At 41.9% G+C, this 17,125-nt stretch overlaps 1 protein-coding gene across 2 annotated transcripts; it reads left to right on the top strand.

Moving 5' to 3' along the window:
• The first annotated feature begins 2,100 nt into the window (after positions 1–2,100).
• Positions 2,101–14,323, top strand: LOC109921419 (carboxypeptidase A1-like). 2 transcript variants are annotated; one of them, XM_020521455.2, is made up of 11 exons: positions 2,101–2,214; positions 3,073–3,154; positions 3,948–4,082; positions 5,129–5,227; positions 6,006–6,107; positions 6,876–6,977; positions 8,326–8,436; positions 9,444–9,534; positions 10,183–10,382; positions 11,758–11,842; positions 13,914–14,323. In XM_020521455.2, exons 1-11 carry the CDS (start codon positions 2,150–2,152, stop codon positions 14,096–14,098), a joined length of 1,257 nt encoding a protein of 418 aa, XP_020377044.1. In that variant the 5' UTR covers positions 2,101–2,149; the 3' UTR covers positions 14,099–14,323. The 2 variants fall into 2 exon arrangements, with proteins under 2 accessions (XP_020377044.1, XP_048466036.1); XM_048610079.1 differs by lacking the exons at positions 2,101–2,214; positions 3,073–3,154; positions 3,948–4,082 and adding an exon at positions 3,682–3,883.
• Positions 14,324–17,125: the final 2,802 nt, after the last annotated feature.

Below are 17,125 nucleotides of genomic sequence, written 5' to 3'. Positions count from 1 at the left end.
AATGTTGACTGCTGCTCTCCTCCAGATGCTGCCTGGCCTGCTGTGTTCTTCCAGCCTCCTGCTTGCCTACCTTGGCTTCCAGCATCTGCAGTTTTTTGTTTGTCTCCATCCACTGTAAGGAGTCTGTTTCTTTAGAATTAGCTTTTCCATGAATGTGCTAATATATTTGGTGCCTGTGGAATAAAGGATAACTGAGCCGGAACCTTGGTGCATTCCATATGCTTTTCCTGCATTACATTTGGAAAATCATAGTCAACATATCCACTGCATCTGCAGTTAGAACCTTAGCATGTAGGCCATCAGGTCCTGCTGATTTATCAGGTGTTAGTTCCTTGAGCTTTTCCAACACTTGTTCTTAGTTCAAACCTCATCATGGCTTTGATTCAACAACAGATGCAAGAGCTCAATAAAAGAGAGAGGAGAGTAATGGCCTGAGGAAGAAATTGACCAGGTACCTCATCAAGTAGTCCTGAGAAAAATTAGGTCAATGGGGTTTAAGAGATAAACCCTCTAGTGGCAGGGATCAAACATGAAACCGAGGAAGGTGACCTTGGTTATCCAAGATTAATCATAGGAACATTGTGAACAGGAGGAAACCATTCAGTTCAGAGTGATACCAACATGGTAGAGTAATACCAACATAGTGGGTTCAATTCCCGCACTGTCTGAGGTTACCATGAAAGAAAAACCAAAGAACTGCTGATGCTGGAAATCAGAAACAAAATCAGACACTGTTGGAAAAACTCAGCAGGTCTGGCAGCATTTGTGGAGACAAAGCAGAGTTAACATTTTGAGCCCAGTGACCCTTCTTCCATTCCACAGATACTGCCACACCTGCTGAGTTTTTTTCTGATTTTGTTACCATGAAGGATCCTCCTTCTCAACTCATCCCCTCACGAGAGGCATGGTGATCGTCAGGTTAAATCACCCACAAGTCAGTTCTCTCTAAACAGCAGTAACCCTATGGTTTGGTAGGACTATGGTGACCTTACCTGAAACCCTTTAGCTTCAGTACTTCAATTCTACTCACCTGCCATTGCTGAACAACCTCTAATAACAAAAACTTATCAATCTCTATTTTAAACTTTTCAATTTACCTGGAACAGATGATCTTTTAAGGGAGAGAGTTCAAGGTTATTAGCTTTTTGATTACTTTTTGCACCGGTGCACTAGATTTTAGTGATTAATGTACATGGACGCCTGAATAAATTTGATCCTACATTGTTTCCAGTCTCTCTAATGAAGAAAATCTTACAATTTGCCTTTCTTGGATCCAAAACAAATGAGTGCAAAATGTTCCATCTTGAACCCCACTTGTTGCAGTTTTGCGCACCCACTCTGCCTGTTGATGCTGCTTTGTAACCCTGCTGCCATCTACATCATTGTTATAATGGGATACTTCAGTGAGAAAGTGATGCTTCACTTACACAGAACCTTGTTCAGGCCTTATCTGGATTAATTGCATTCACTTTTGGGCACTGCACATCGAGAAGGATAAATTGGTGTTGGAGGCAATGCAGTGGAAATTCAGCAAAGTAACACTGTAGTTTAAGGGATCATAAGGCCAAGATGTATTAACTTGATTTGTATTCTGTTAAGTTTAGAGGGGTCTCATTGCAAATCCATTGAGGCGAATCGAGGTTCTTACAATGATAAAAGAATTCTGTGCAGGAGTTACTAAGAAACTATTTCCTCTCCTTGAAAAAAAACTGTTAAAGATGAGATTGGATCACTCAATGTGAAACAGGTTTTGACATTGATCTGAAGAGTCCAATAACACACCAGCTTACTAAACTATCTGTTCATTTCCTCTCACTCACTATCCCTAACCCCAAAAGTAAACATCAGAAAGAAAATGGCATGGAATTACTTGGTTGATTTGGAAATCATTAATACGCAGCTCTTCCATACTTCAAATTATTTGTACATTGTCAAGTTATGAAGAGGGATATGTTTTTATTCACAACCATCAGGAGTTTTCTGGAAAAACAAACAAGGTTTTGATATAAACAGCTTCAATTTGCATGGGAAATATTCCACCATTCTGCTGATTAATCTTGGTCATTAATCTTTGGTCCAAGTCATCCACTTGGCATCTCTCACTCTTTAAATAGTCCCAGCATGTTCCACCTTTCCACAAGGCTTCACCATGAGAACCCATTTCATTTTCCTGACTCTGCTGGTGGCCATTTATGCTCAGAGTGAGTTTGAAGGGTGAGTTACTGCCTTGCGATTGATTACACAGAAAAGTGGTAAAACCTTTATCCGGAACACTTGGCGTGAGACTAAAAATTTCCAGATTGATCCTCACCCTTTGCTGAATTTGCTGATTGTGAGTGGAGGTCCATGCAACTGTTCATATATGTGGCCCCAAGTTTGGGACTGGGTTGAGGAGGGTCGAGAGATCCTCCATATAGATATGCATGTGAGCAAAGAATGTTAGATTTGCTTGTGATTCCTCCCTTGCCCAAATAACTGGCCAACACTAACTGAGACTCACATATGGATCATCTAGATGAAGTATTCTTTTGATGGCTAATCACAGTTTGAAATGGGTTACCACATTCCCAGTTAGTACCAACGTGGTTGCAGCATTGGTTCTAATGGTAACCATACTGATAGAAATCAAGAGTTCTGTTCAATTCCAGTTCTGTTACCTGTGGATATTGTTGCTAATATTAAAAGGGCAGCACAGTTAATGACTAACCTGGCAGAAGCCTCACTAATGCATAGTAAATGAAAGCTTGACCTGGAGCTATTTGTAGACTGACCTTATACCTTGTGGTGCACAGCCCAAATATTGCCCAAATGAAGTGGTGGAGATCATTTCTCTCTCTCTTCAAGGAACTGTCTATGAAACTACTTTGGGAATATCTGCACTCCTGTCCCAATGCATGAGGTTCAATTGGGCAAAATAGTCTGTAATTTGCTTTGAGACATTTTGAGGTTATGCTATGCAAGTTCATAGTAATTAACACAATGCCGAAAAAGGAAACCCTGATACTGACCAAAAAAATACCCAAAAGAACTGCAGTTGTTGATTCTGATACTGACCACTCGCCCTGTTTACAGCGATCAGGTCCTCCGGATTACACCCAGAGATGAGAAACAGGTGAGCCTTGTGATGTCCTTGGAGGATCAGGAGCATCTCAAGGTGAGTCAAGAACCGAACTGAATCTCTCCACATAAGTACCGAGCAAACTACAAACACATAGAAACACCATCAGTTGACAGAACTTGGTACTGCAATAGTCTACAGTTGGCACCATTATTGTGATATTTCAGTGATAATCTTTTCTTTTGACGGCCTTCCAAATGAGGCTTGGCTAGGTTTTGTAACTACCTATAAGCTGCTGAAATATACAACAATTCTAATCAATTGTAAATTTCAGGTTGTAATTCAAAAAATAGCTCTTTTCCTCTTGACTTTCCTTTATAACAAAATAACAACAATTATTAACATCTATTTCTTTATACAGTCCCTTTAAAGTGAAGTAACACCTGAAGACTTCACACGTATGTTATCAAGCAAAATATGACACCAGGCTGAATGTTCCCAGCCTTCAAACAATGTGAGCATTGGCAAGAAAGTTGAGAAAAATCACATGAGATCAGCATTGAGAAAATTCTTGATGCTGAGAGCAAATAAGTCTTATTTTTCAGCCACACTTTGAACAGGGATATGAGATTCTCATTACTGAGTGATGACAGGCCTTTTGTATACATTACCTAAGGAGCCAGGCAACACATCACACACAGGACTATGGCACTGTGTGCAAACATACAGTTTTTACACAAAATCCTGTATCTAATGATAACACCAGATGCCACACTAGTTAACAGGTTGTCTCAAGGAAATGCAACCTATAGCCTATCATGTACTGTAAGTATATTTTCTATGTGTTAAACATAACCATAAATGTTATCTTCTCCTTCTACAACTCCAGCTAGATATCTGGCGCCGTCCCGTCAAGTCTGACCTCATTATAGATGTCCATGTTCCAGAGAACAGTCTTCAGTCCTTCAAAGTGTTTCTGGAGTACAATGATATTCAGTACTCAGTGATGATTGAAGACCTGCAGGTATGTCACTAAAGCAAAACTTGGCCAGGTTAAGGAATTTTGGCCTAGAGAAATTTGGCCACATTTCCAATTCATAATTTTATTTTTATGGCTCCTGCTGGACTTGTCTGTGCAAGTGGCTCTGTGTGAGACCTGTGTGTGAAGGACTATGTGTGTTTCAGAATATTTGTAAATGTATTCAACTTTCCGTTGGTGTGACTGCATGGACTTGTGTGTGAACATAGAGTGTTTGTGGGTGGAGTATATGGATATGATTAGGGTATGTAAGTGGGGCAGTGCATGGGGTTATAGGACATGTATAGGACATGCATATGGAGTTAGGTATTTGGAATTATGTGGGGTGTGTGTATATGTAAACAGGTTTGTGTGAATTTGGATGTGTATGATTGGGATATGTGAATTTATTTGTAATGTGTATGTGTGGAATGTGTGTTTGGGCATATGAGTGGGTTTGTAAATATGAGTAGTGGTGTCTATTTGGAGGTATCTGGAGCATTTGTATGTGTCAGCAGTGGTATGTGTGTACAGGATTTGTTTGTTTGAGGGGGTGTATCAGGATGTGTGAGTTTGTAGTAGTGAGTATCTAAGGGTTGAGGCCCATATTGTGTAGAATTTAGAAGACTGAGAAGAGACTTAATTGAGGTAGAAAAGATATTAATGGGAATTGTCAAAGTAGACAGAGAGGATATTTCCTCTTGTGGGGTAATCTAGAACTAGAGGTTTTAGGATAAGGTTCGATTTAAAACGGAGATCAGGGAAATTACTTCTCTCAAAGAGTTGTGAATCTGTGGAATTCACTACTCCAGAGAGCGGTCAATGCTGTGACATTGAATAAATTTAAGGAGGAGATAGACAGATTTTTAATTAGCAACAGGTTGAAGGGTTATGGAGAGTGGGGTTGAGGCTGAGATGAGATCATCCATGATCATATTAAACAGTGGAGCAGGCGCGAGGTGCTGAAAATTGCCTGCTCCTGCTCCTAGTTCTTGTGTTCTTATGTGCCGAGCATGTAAAAGGTTTTGTATAAAGCCACATCTTACATTTAGGTGATGATTGACAATGAGAAAGCTGAACTGGAGCAGATGACCATGATGGAACGTTCCACTTCCTCCTTCAACTATGGCAAATACCACACTCTAAATGAGGTATGTACACAGGGGTTCCAATGGGGAAATGTTGCATCATATTTGTGTACTGTGCTCTGACAGCACTGTCACGGAGGAGTTGGGGATGGGCAGTAAAGCTATAACTAGTACTTATCATGCTGGCATCAGCTGGCTTCTGTCTTCCTCAGTGAGTATGCCTTGCAGAAACTATTGATAACAGCATGAGATAGGGCAGGGATAACAAGAAGGAAAGAACCGTCTCTCAGACTCCTTTTGTCCACTGACCTTTCATAGGGTTATCTCCAGCAAAATACCAGACAACCCACCTAACCATCATCTCATTACTTATCTGCAGCCATTTACCTTAGTTGGTATGACAGATCTGAAATAAAGGCTTTTGTGGCATGAGGTAGTGTCCCTACCTCTGAGCAAGAAGGCCTAAATTCACATTCTACCTGCTCCAGCAGTGTGTAATAACATCTCTGAGCAGGTTGATTAGGAAACTTCTGGCAGATCTGAACCATCATTTACTTAGATTGGTTAATGAGTATGTCCAGGACTAGATTGGGTAGTGATTATAACCACAACTTGGAGTGTCTTGTAGTACATTGGTAATGTCCCTACCTCTGAGCTAAGAGGTCTAGGTTCCATCCCACCTGCTCCAGAGATATGTCATAACATCCCAGGTCAGGGTTGATTAAAAAGAAACATGACTGGAGTTTTTACTGAACACTTGTCCTATTGCACAACCTCTCTTCTCCTGTTCTTCTACACATTAGTTTGCATTATTTTAATTAACCTGTAACTTTTAACCCAGATCTATAGTTGGATGGACAGTCTTGCTAATGAATTTCCAGGACTGGTACAGAAGCAGCAGATTGGGACATCATTTGAAGGTCGCCCACTCTATGTATTAAAGGTATGGCAATGATTGAGGGTCAATTGTACACTGTCCTCTCACCGCTGGGCTCTGCGTTCACATCTAGCCAGGATTCAGAGCTGAAAGTTGCATTTTTCTTCTTGCTGCCATCTCTGGGGTCCTTGGGCAGCTTCAAAGCATTGGTGTGAATTAGAACCATCACTGGCTTCCCTACCATCCCAAGTCAAACTCTAGGTCAGTGTTCTATGACCCAGGTTAACTAGCAGAGCCCCAAAGGCCCAAATATCTAAATGAGCTTGTTCAGTTCTCACAAAGACAAGAAGGCATTTCTCTCTTTGGCATAATTTAATCCCAACTTCTTCATCCTCAGTGTATGACCAAGGCAGATAAAAACATTTAAACAAGTCAGATAAGGGCTGTAAGGCTGCAAACTCCTGGACAAATTCCTGGTGATTTTACCATTCCATCCAGTTAAACCACCTTTTGTTAAGCCTTCACCAGGATTGTGTGTGGCACGTTGAGAATCTGCTGGTAAATCCACCATGTTTAAAGGATGTGTTTCCATGGGAACAAAGTTTTCTCATCGCTGGGGAAATTTGATCAGGGGACGACTGTGTGCCTGGTATTGGTCCATTTGAGCGAACAAGTGGAAAAACAGGTGGACTGTGTATCAGGCATTGCTCTCAGTTTCCTCTCTGCTTCCCCCTAGATGATGCTACGGGCCTCCCGACTCCTAAGAGGGAATGTATGTTTTTCTCAGCAAAGGGTTGCGTTCTCCCTGTAACCATCTCCCATTCATTTTGACAGTTCAGCACCGGTGGGACTGGACGCCCAGCGATATGGATAGACAGTGGGATCCATGCCCGTGAATGGGTCTCACCCGCCAGTGCAATCTGGATGGCAAAGAAGGTAAACCGATACACTTAGCAGAGTTGCTGGATGGGGACGGAATCAATCTAGATCAGTCTGAGTCATACAGGCTAGGAATGTTCCAGGATCCACCACCGCTCTGTGCTTAATTTGCCGACTTTGGTGCTTGGAGGTGGATGATAGTAGTGGGGAGGATTCAGAAAGGGACGAAGAGGCAGGGAGGTTGTTTGTGTGGGGAGGCAGATTTGGTCTGGACCCTGGTAGATGGAATTCTGCAATTTTAAATGAGCACTTGAAAGATCATAACATACAAGGCTACAGGCCAAGTGCTGAAAAATGGGACTAAAATAGATAGATAATTGATGACCTACATAGACACAACGGACCAAAGGGCCTTTTTCCATGCTGTAAAAACTCCACAACTCCATGAATCTGTGACTGACTGATCCTGATGACAAGGTAGCTGTTTCCCTACTCTCTGTTTTTCTGTTTCTTGTTCTATCTCTCACTGTTTCCCTTTATTAATGATTTTCCATTTCACCACATTTCTGTTAGTTTTAGTCTGTCTCACTCATTCTGCCTCTTCAATTGTGTCTTGCTTTGTTTCAATCTCTTTCACTTTACTCTCTTTCTCACTTACCAGCTTTGTCTTGTTCTGTCTCATTCTCCAACTCCGCATGATCCTCCCCTTGTCAAATTTCAATCTCTCTGCTCTTTCTCTCTTTTACTCGACCTCTCTTTATCAGTTTCACTCACTTAATGTGCTTCTCTCTGCTACATGGACTCTTATTTCTCCTGCATCACCCAAACACTGTCAAAAGGCAGGTCAAGTTCTATTGGCAGCATTCTCCTTATATTGGAAGGCATTGTGGATTCCTCAGGGTATAGAGTGGGAGGTGTTCCTGCAGCCTGGGGTGTGATACTGAGTTTTACACACAGGGTAGGGGATGGCCTATTGGTATTAGCGCTGGACTGTTAATCCAGAAACCCAGGTAATATTCTGGGACCTGGGTTCAAATGCGACATGGCAGATAATCTGGAATTAAGATAACCATGAATCCATTTCTGATTGTCAGGAAAAGACTCATCTGGTTCACTAATTCCTTTAGGGAAGGAACTTTGCCATCCTTACTTGGTCTGGCCTACATGTGACTCCAGACCCCAGCAATATGGTTGATTCTTAACTGCCCTCTGGGAAATTAGGGAGGGGCAATAAATGCTGACCTAGCCAGCGACGCCCTGATCCCATGAATGAATAAAAAAAAGTCAACATACCATGTTGGATCTTTGAGTAATGTGGAGCTACTGACACTAACTGAACACTGAGGAAAATAGTAGTGATCAAATATTATTTGTTACATGACCAAATTCTCTCTTGCACTGACAGATCAGTAGTGACTACGGCCAGGAGCCCTTTATCACGTCACTGCTGAGGAAAATGGACATCTATATGGAGATTGTGGTGAACCCAGATGGTTATGTTTACACCCACACCAAGGTTAGTGCTCCAGGTTCTTCCAGCTTGACTGAGCCACTCAGTGAGATCTCTGAACTCTTGGATTAGGCTGTGTGAATATTCACCACAAACAGAGCTCCTTCCTTTTGGCTGTTTATGTAAAAGAGATGGCCTGCTTATGGCCGAGCAATATGTTAAGTTGTCAGTGATGTAAACAGACGCAACGTTCAATAAATACAGATGATCTGATCACATATCACACTACAGCTTGTGGGAGCTTGCTGTGGGCAAATTGACTGCTCATTTGTGTGTCTCCCTTACATTTAAACCACATTTTAAAAGTACTAAATTGGTTGTAAAATGCTTTGAGACATTTCAAGGAAATGAAGGGTGCTACAAAATGTATGTTCCTTCTTTTTCTTCAGATCTTGCAAGAACGTTGTAATGCTCTGATTTCATGGGGACACTTAAAACAACTGATATTTATATAGTATCCTCAATGTATTAAAATTACAATCCCAAAGTCCTTTATAGGAGCATCATTAAACAACATGTGACACCATTGCTGAAGGTGTTATTAGTCAGATGATCAAAATCTTGATTGTGGGTTTTAGAGAAGATTCTGACAGGAGGAAAGAGATGAGGACGAGGTTTGGGGAGGCAATTCCAGAGCTGGTCACCCAAGTAGCTGAAGTTGTAGCCAACAATCAGCAGTAATTAAAATCAGGGATGCTCCAGTTGCCAGAAGCAAAGGAGGGCAGATATCTCAAGGGTTGGGACACTTGGAGAAACTTATAGAGTTAGGAATATACTTGGATGGAATTAAAATCAAGGATGAAAATTTGAAAATCAAGACATTACTTGACCTGCAGTCAAAGTAGGGGTCAGCAAGTACAGGTGAATTGGATTTTATGAGTTAAGACAAGAACAGCAGAATTTTGGATCATTGCAAGGTTATGAAGAGTAGAATGATGGACCCAGCCAGGAAGCCATTGCAACAGTCAAGTCTGATTTAATGCTAACTTTCCAACAACCTGGATTTTTTCCAGAACAGATTGTGGCGTAAGACCAGATCCACAAGACCTGGAAGAAAATGTGTCGGGGTTGATGCCAACAGGAACTTTGATGCTGGGTTTGGAGGTGTGTGGTACACTTTTTCTTCCTCTGTTAGCTCCATACACTCCTTCCTCAACATCTCTCCCCGTCTGATCAGCAGCACACTATCTTGAAGATATGCTTTAAGATAAAAAACCTCTGCCAGGTTCTGAGAAAAATTTAAAATGCTCCAGAATAAGATGATATTCCACTCAAGGCTGGGCCTGAAGTCATCAGATAGTGAGTGCCAGAGAGCTATATGACCAGTGGAGGCATCACTGTTGAGTCTAGTCTTGCCCTCACCCGACAGACACACAAAGAGACTATGTGGTGGCTGGAGGAAGATTAGACTGAGAAGGATGTAACTTTCAATGGATAAGTCACTAGGAGTCAGAATTCAGTTGATGCCCCCTGTTCCTGAAAGTACAGAGGCTGAGATCTAGTCAACTGGAAAAAGGCCACATGGGTTTCAAGACTTCACAGCAGAACCATGGCTGGAAGTAAACAGATCTCGGGGACAGACAGGATCTAACTTAGTTACTTATGCCCCTGTGATTGAATAACACGTCAGTGTCATGAAGGCAAGATGGTGGCAGGTACCAGTGTCTGAAAATTAGCAGCAGAGGAGCAGCTGAGAGCAATACTAAGGAACTAAGATGTTCATGTAAATGATGGTTGCTGTTCACTTGACAGGACCTGGAACCAGTAGCAATCCATGCATGGAGACGTACCGTGGGCCCTACCCTAACTCTGAACATGAGGTTGCGGCCATTGTGAATTTTGTGCAGAGCCACAGAAACATCAAGAGCTTTATCACTATTCACAGTTACTCCCAGCTCCTCATGTTCCCCTTTGGCTACAAATGTGTGCCCCCTGCTAATTACCAGGAGCTGGTAAGTCAAACCTTTGTTTCCATTCTCTCTCCGACGAAAGGTCAATGGACTTGAAACGTTCACTCTGTTTTCTCTCTACAGATGCTGCCAGACCTGCTGAATTTCTCCAGCACTTTTTTGTCGCACTTTGTCCAAGTTGCTACTCAATGGAGAGCTGGTGGAAGTGTCCTTCAGTTGAGATGTTAAGGTCTTGGAATATTCCATGGTGCTTTTTGAAGGAGAGTAAGAAATTCTTTTGGTATAAAAGCAGAAAATATTGGAAAGACTCAGCAGGTGAGGCAGCATCTGCAGAGACAAAAACAAAGCTTAAATTTCAGAGTTCTGATGCAAGGTCATTGACCTGAATGCTACATTTGATCCCAGATCCACGTCGCTCTTTAGGCAGTTGGGAATGTGCTGTACACAAATTGTCTGCCCTGTTCTCTACAATACAACAATGGCTGCATTTCAAAGAGTAAATAATTGGCTGTAAATTGCTTTGGGATTCCATGTGATCATGAAAGGTGCTATATAAATGCAATTCATTAATTTCTCTTTTACAATTTAGTAACAGGAACAATTTATACATAACTTTAGGAAAGGTATTAAATAGCTGGGGTTAGTTGACTCAGTTGACTGGACACTGGTTTGTGATGCAGAGTGTGGGTTCAATTCCTGCACTGATTGAGGTTACCATAAAGGACTCTCCAACTTAACCTCTCAGGTGACCCTCATGTTAAACCACCAGCAGCCTTCTTGCTCTAATGAGAGAGCAGCCCTATGATCCTCTGGAACAATGGCAAGGTAGGTCTAATGATACAGTGGACTGCACATGGATGTGAAGAGTTTGAGTGGCTGGTAATGGTACCACAGTGGTTACTTTATTGGACTAATAATCTAGAGGCTTGAGTTCAAATCTCTCCATTGCCAATAGGGAACTTAAAAGTCAAAAGAAAACTCTGGAATAAAATTTTAAAAAGCTAGTATTAGCGATAGTGACTACAAAAATACCCAATTATTGTACAAACCTATCTAATTCAAAAATATCCCTCAGGAAATGTACTCTGTTGGCCAAATGTGACTCTAGACCCACAACAATGTGGGTGACATTCTGAAATAGCCTGGAGAACCACTTAGCTGTAATATGGATAGGAAATAAATTCTCATCTTGCTAGCGACACAGTATTCTGTAAGTGATTAATAATGAAAATGTGTCCCAATAAATGGTGGGACAAATCATGGGAAGAGATGAATGGTTGAGTGGGTCCAATGACACAGAGGCTGAGTGAACTTTTCTACCTCCATTCCCATTTTCTATGGTTGGTGTTCCAGAGCAGATTAAAGGATGTAGGTAATGTGATCAGTTAAATCAGTTGACTCTGTTTTCTCCCTGCAGGATGCACTTGCTAAGTCTGCTGTCAGCTCTTTAGCCACACTGTATGGAACACGTTATAAGATTGGGTCTATCTGTGAAGCAATATGTAAGTACAATAACAGCATTCCATAACAGTCACATAGAGCATTTTCTTTAGGGTCAGCCTTGTCTGAATCTATAACACACTTGCCCCTGAGCCCAGAAAGTTAAGAGTTCAAGTCCTGGGGAATTAAGCACATAATTTAGACAGGGACTCCAGTGCAGTGCTGAGGGAGTGCTGCAGTGTCATAGGTACCAACTTTCAGCTGAAGCCCAGCAGACCCCTTCAGGTGGTCATGAAGGATTTCATAGCAGTATTTTGAAAGATCAGGAGTCTGTTTGTCCTGGCCAATATCTATTCCTCAATTAACAACAATAAAACAAAATATTTGTAGGAGCAAATTACTGTAGAAATCCATTGTCAAGGGTTGTATAGCATAGCATTTAGAAAGCAATGGCAGGATCAGACAGAGTCAGTATGGATTTACGAAGGGGAAATCATGCTTGACAAATTGTTGGAATTCTATGAAGATGTAACTAGTAGAGTTGACAAGGGGAAGCCAGTCGATGTAGTATATTTGGACTTTAAGAAAGTGTTTGACAAAGTCCCATATAAGAGATTAATGTGCAAGATTTAAGCACATGGGATTGGAGGAAGTGTATTGAGATGGATAAGAAACTGGTCGGCAGAGAGGAAACAAAGAGTAGAAATTAATTAGTAGGACCCCAGCTATTCACAATATATGTTAATGATTTGGATGAGGGAACAAAATGTAATATGTCCAAGTTTGCAGATGATACCAATTTGGGTGGGAGGGTGAACTGTGACGAGGATGCAGAGATCCTTCAGCATGATCTCGACAGATTGGGTGAGTGGGCAAATCAATGGTAGATGCAGTATAATGTGGATAAATGTGAGGTTATTCACTTTGGAAGCAAAAACAAGAAGGTAGATTACTACCTGAATAGCTGTAAATTGGGAGAGGGGAATGTGCAGCAGGACCTGGGTGTCCTTGTGCACCAGTCGCTGAAGGTAAGCATGCAGGTGCAGCAGGCGGTAAAGAAGGCAAACAGTATGTTGGCCTTCATTGCAAGAGGCTTCGAGTACAGGAGCAGGGATGGTGTTGTTGCAGTTACACAGGGCCTTGGTGGGGCCACACCTAGAATATTGTGTGCGGTTTTGGTCTCTTTTTCTGAGGAAGGATGCTCTTGCTCTCGAGGGTGTGCAGCAAAGGTTTACCAGGCTGATACTAGGGATGGCGGGTCTGATGTATGAGTAGAGATTGACTAGGTTGGGATTGCTTTCTCTGGAGTTCAGACAAATGAGGGGAGATCTCATAGACTTATAAAATTCTAACAGGACTGGACAGAGTAGATGCAGGGAGGATGTTCCTGATGGTGGGTGTGTCAGACCAGGAGTCACAGTATGAGGATTCGGGATTCAAGGATTTAGGACTGAGATGAGGAGATATTTCTTCACCCAGAGAGTGGTGAGTCTGTGGAATTCATTACCACAGGAAGTAGTTGCTGTGAAAACATTGAATGTATTCAAGAGGCGACTAGATATAGCACTTGGGGCAAATGGGATCAAAGGTTATGGGGAGAAATCAGGATTGGGCTGTTGAGTTGGACGATCAGCCATGATCGTGAAGAATGGTAGAGCAGGTCGAAAGGCCAAATGTCCTCCTCCTGCTCCTATCTACCATGTTTCTAGATGCTGGAATCTGTACTGGAAACAAAAACAAGAAATCACAGCACGTCAGAAAGCATCCATTGCGTCAGCAAGTGACTGATGAAGAGGTATCTGGACTCAAAACATTAGCTTGCTCTCTCTCTCTCTCCAGGTGCTGCCTGACCTGCTGTGATTTCCAGCATTTTTGTTTTCAGAACAAAATATCTGGTTGTTTATCATTGCCGTTTGTGGCAGTGTAGAAATTACCTGCTGCTTTTCCTTCTTCATAACAGTCACTGTATTCAAAAATCACTTAGTTGGCTGTAAAATGGTTTGGTATCTCCTGAGGTTGTGAATGGTTCCAAATAGTTGCAAATCTTACTTTCTCTGAGACAAGATGCATGAATAGATTATAAAACACTCTGGGGCTGAATTGTTTTTCTCACTCTCTCTGTTTCGATTTCAGACCAGGCCAGTGGAGGCAGTATTGACTGGACGTACAATGAAGGCATCAAGTATTCCTTTGCCTTTGAACTTCGTGACACAGGTCGCTATGGTTTCTTGCTACCATCCAACCAGATTGTCCCAACTGCTGAGGAGACTTGGTTGGCGATGAAGACGATCATGAGTTATGTTAGTGACCGCTCATGATCTTTATTCCAATTGGTGGCACCAAAGAACTCAGGATGACACAGAGGTCGGATTGTGGATAGACTTGTCCTTCAATGATCATTCACTCTGTCAAACATCATAATGTGCAACCACTTCCATTGAGCTGCCTCTGTCTTACTTGTATTTCCGACATGCAGTGTCAGGTAAATGAATGAGCAACAAAATCCCACAATCAAAAAAATAAAAATCAGAAATGGACAATTATGGCTGATATCTGGAATTCAATCCTTCTGATTGGTGTTGAAAATTTTCTTTTGCAAAGAGAGACAAATAGATACAGAGGAATGTGATTCTGTGCTTACCCCATATTATTGGTTGGTAGTTGTTTAAACTCAGCAAACGCTTCACAAATCTTTCAACACTCTTCCCCTGAACACAGATAATCCTTCTCCAATTGTTAAAAATAAAGTTAACTTGTCCTTTTGTAACAATTCTCACACTCTCAGAAAACCCCAAAGCACATCAGAACCAATGAAATACTCTTCCAGTTGCAGTCTAAAATCTTGGGAATGGTCCAAAGCAACATTCTGGCATAGTACTGAGGGAGTGCTACATTATCTGAGGCAGTATCATTCAGATTAAGCCAAGGCCTCGCCTGCTCTCCCAGGTGGCTATAGAAGGTCTGTGCTCAAAGAACAGTAGGAAAGTTCACCTGGTGTCCTGGTAATTTTTTTATCTCTCAACCAAATCAGGTTATTTGGCCTTTGATGCGCATAGCTTACCTGTGGTTCGAAGATATTTAATTAGTGTTGAAATGTTTTGGGAAGCTCTGAGATTGTGAGATACAGCTGCTTCATCAATGACCTTCCCTCTATCATAATGGTCAGAAATGGGGATGTTCGCCGATGATTGCACAGTGTTCAGCACTATTCGTGACTCCTCGGATACTGAAGCAGTCCATGTTCGAATGCTACACGATCTGGACAATATCCAAGCTGGGCTGACAAATGGTTAGTAATATTTGCACCATACCAATGCCAGGCAATAACTACCTCCAATAAGAGACTATCTAACCACCATCCCTTGACATTCAATGGTGTTACCATCACTGAATTCCCCACTATCAACATCTTGGGGGTTATCATTGATCAAAAGCTCAACTGGATGCATCACATAAACACAGAGGCTACAAGCAGGTCAGTGGCTAGGAATACGGCAGCGAGTAACACACCTCCTGATTCCCCATGCCTGGGTGGGTGCAGCTCCAACACTCAAGAAGCTTGACACCATCCAGGTCAAAACAGATCCAGGCACCACATCCACAAGCAGTCACTCCTTCCACTGAAACTCAGTCACAGCAGTGTGTACTGTCTACAAGAGACACTGCAGAAATTCCCCAAGGATCCTTCCAAACCTGTGAACACTTCCATCTAGAAGGACAAGGGCACAGATACATGGGAACATCACCATTTACAAGCTCCCCTCCAAGCCACTCATCATCCTAACTTAGAAATATATTGCCATTTCTTCACTGTCACTGGATGAAAATCCTGTAATTCCCTCCCTAAGGGCGTTGTGAGTCAACCCACAGCAGGTGGACTGCAGCAGTTTAAGAAGGTAGCTCACCATCACCTTTTCAATGCCAACTAGAGATGGACAATAAATTCTGGCCCAGCCAGCAATGCCCATGTCCCAAGCATGTCCTTTCTTTTGAGATACAGTTGCTGTTATTTTATGCATCAATGTGGCAGATAACTGGTATACAGCAAAGCTTTACGAATAACATAACAAGAGACCAGTTAATCTGTTTTGTGGGTATTATTTGAGGGGTTAATGTCAATGAGGACACTTGAGGAGCTGTCCTGTGCTTCAAATAATGGTATAGCAGCATTTACATTAAGTTAAACTGCTGGACTAGGCCTCAGTTTAACCCAGAGGCAAAAATTCTGAGACTTAAATGTTTCATTTGAAAGGGAGCACCTCTGAAAATACTGCAATCTCTCAATATTACAATACATAAGCCTAAATGTCTCTTAAGCAACCGTGTTTCTCACTCTTGTCCTTTAAGATCCTCCTTAAACTCCATCTCTTTGAACAAGATTTTGTGTATCCTTCCTAATATCTCTTCCTTTATCTCCACCTTCACATTTTGTTGATTGCGCTTCTTGGGTAATTTTCCTGAATTAAAAGAACTAAATAAATGTAAGTTGCTGCTGCTGGTAGCAGAGTGAAAATTTTGGCTCGATGTTTGCCCTTAAATTAGGAAAGTTATATGTTAGTATATTACTGAGTCACACGTATGAGAATAAAGTGTTAGCTTCAAGCTGTGGTCTGCACTGAGCTCTCCAGTAGGTTGGAGTTGGTAGCATTACAGAGGTCCTGGGAGGACTGGCTAGACCTCCTGGCCCTGATCATTGTTCAGTCATCACTAACCCCGATCCTGGTGAGTTATGTAGAGCAAGTGAAGGCTCGGCTACGACTATAATGATTCCATTGTAAAATAGTCCATGGACACTTGTTGCCTGAACTCTTGAAGTGCTGCTAGATAGTGACTGGTGAGTGTGGAAGTGTGTCCAGGAGGGAGTTGAAAGCTTGATGGAAGAAGGGAGAAAGGAAAAATTGAATTAAAAACAGGCTGCGGGGGCTAGCAAGGAGAGACCTGAATAAAATATTCCCTAAATCCAAGGTTATATTTCAGAAATACAGGATTTTCAATTTAATTTAACAACATCCTGATCACCACCGAGACTGGGAACTCCTTAATTACAGGATCAGGATTTGTTTGCTGAACTGAATTTACTTCGTGAGTTGATGTTCATTACTTCCTTGTACGCGCTGTTTCGATTGTCCTCGATGTCACAGCCACCCCGATGAAAGGGGCAGCTAATGACCAACTCCCGGCCAAAAACATTGAGCAATTGACATCACATTTAAACATAATGGATCATTTTAGTATGAGGACAATCAAGTGCCATAAGAACAGGAGACCATTCAGCCCCTTGTGCAATTCAGTTAAAATGTAGCAGATCTGTATGCACTTTCTTTTATCAATCTACGCATAGATTA

Source organism: Rhincodon typus, chromosome 22, assembly GCF_021869965.1.
Source record: "Rhincodon typus isolate 14 chromosome 22, sRhiTyp1.1, whole genome shotgun sequence".
NCBI lineage: Eukaryota > Metazoa > Chordata > Chondrichthyes > Orectolobiformes > Rhincodontidae > Rhincodon > Rhincodon typus.
This window is presented reverse-complemented; position numbering and strand designations above follow the sequence as displayed.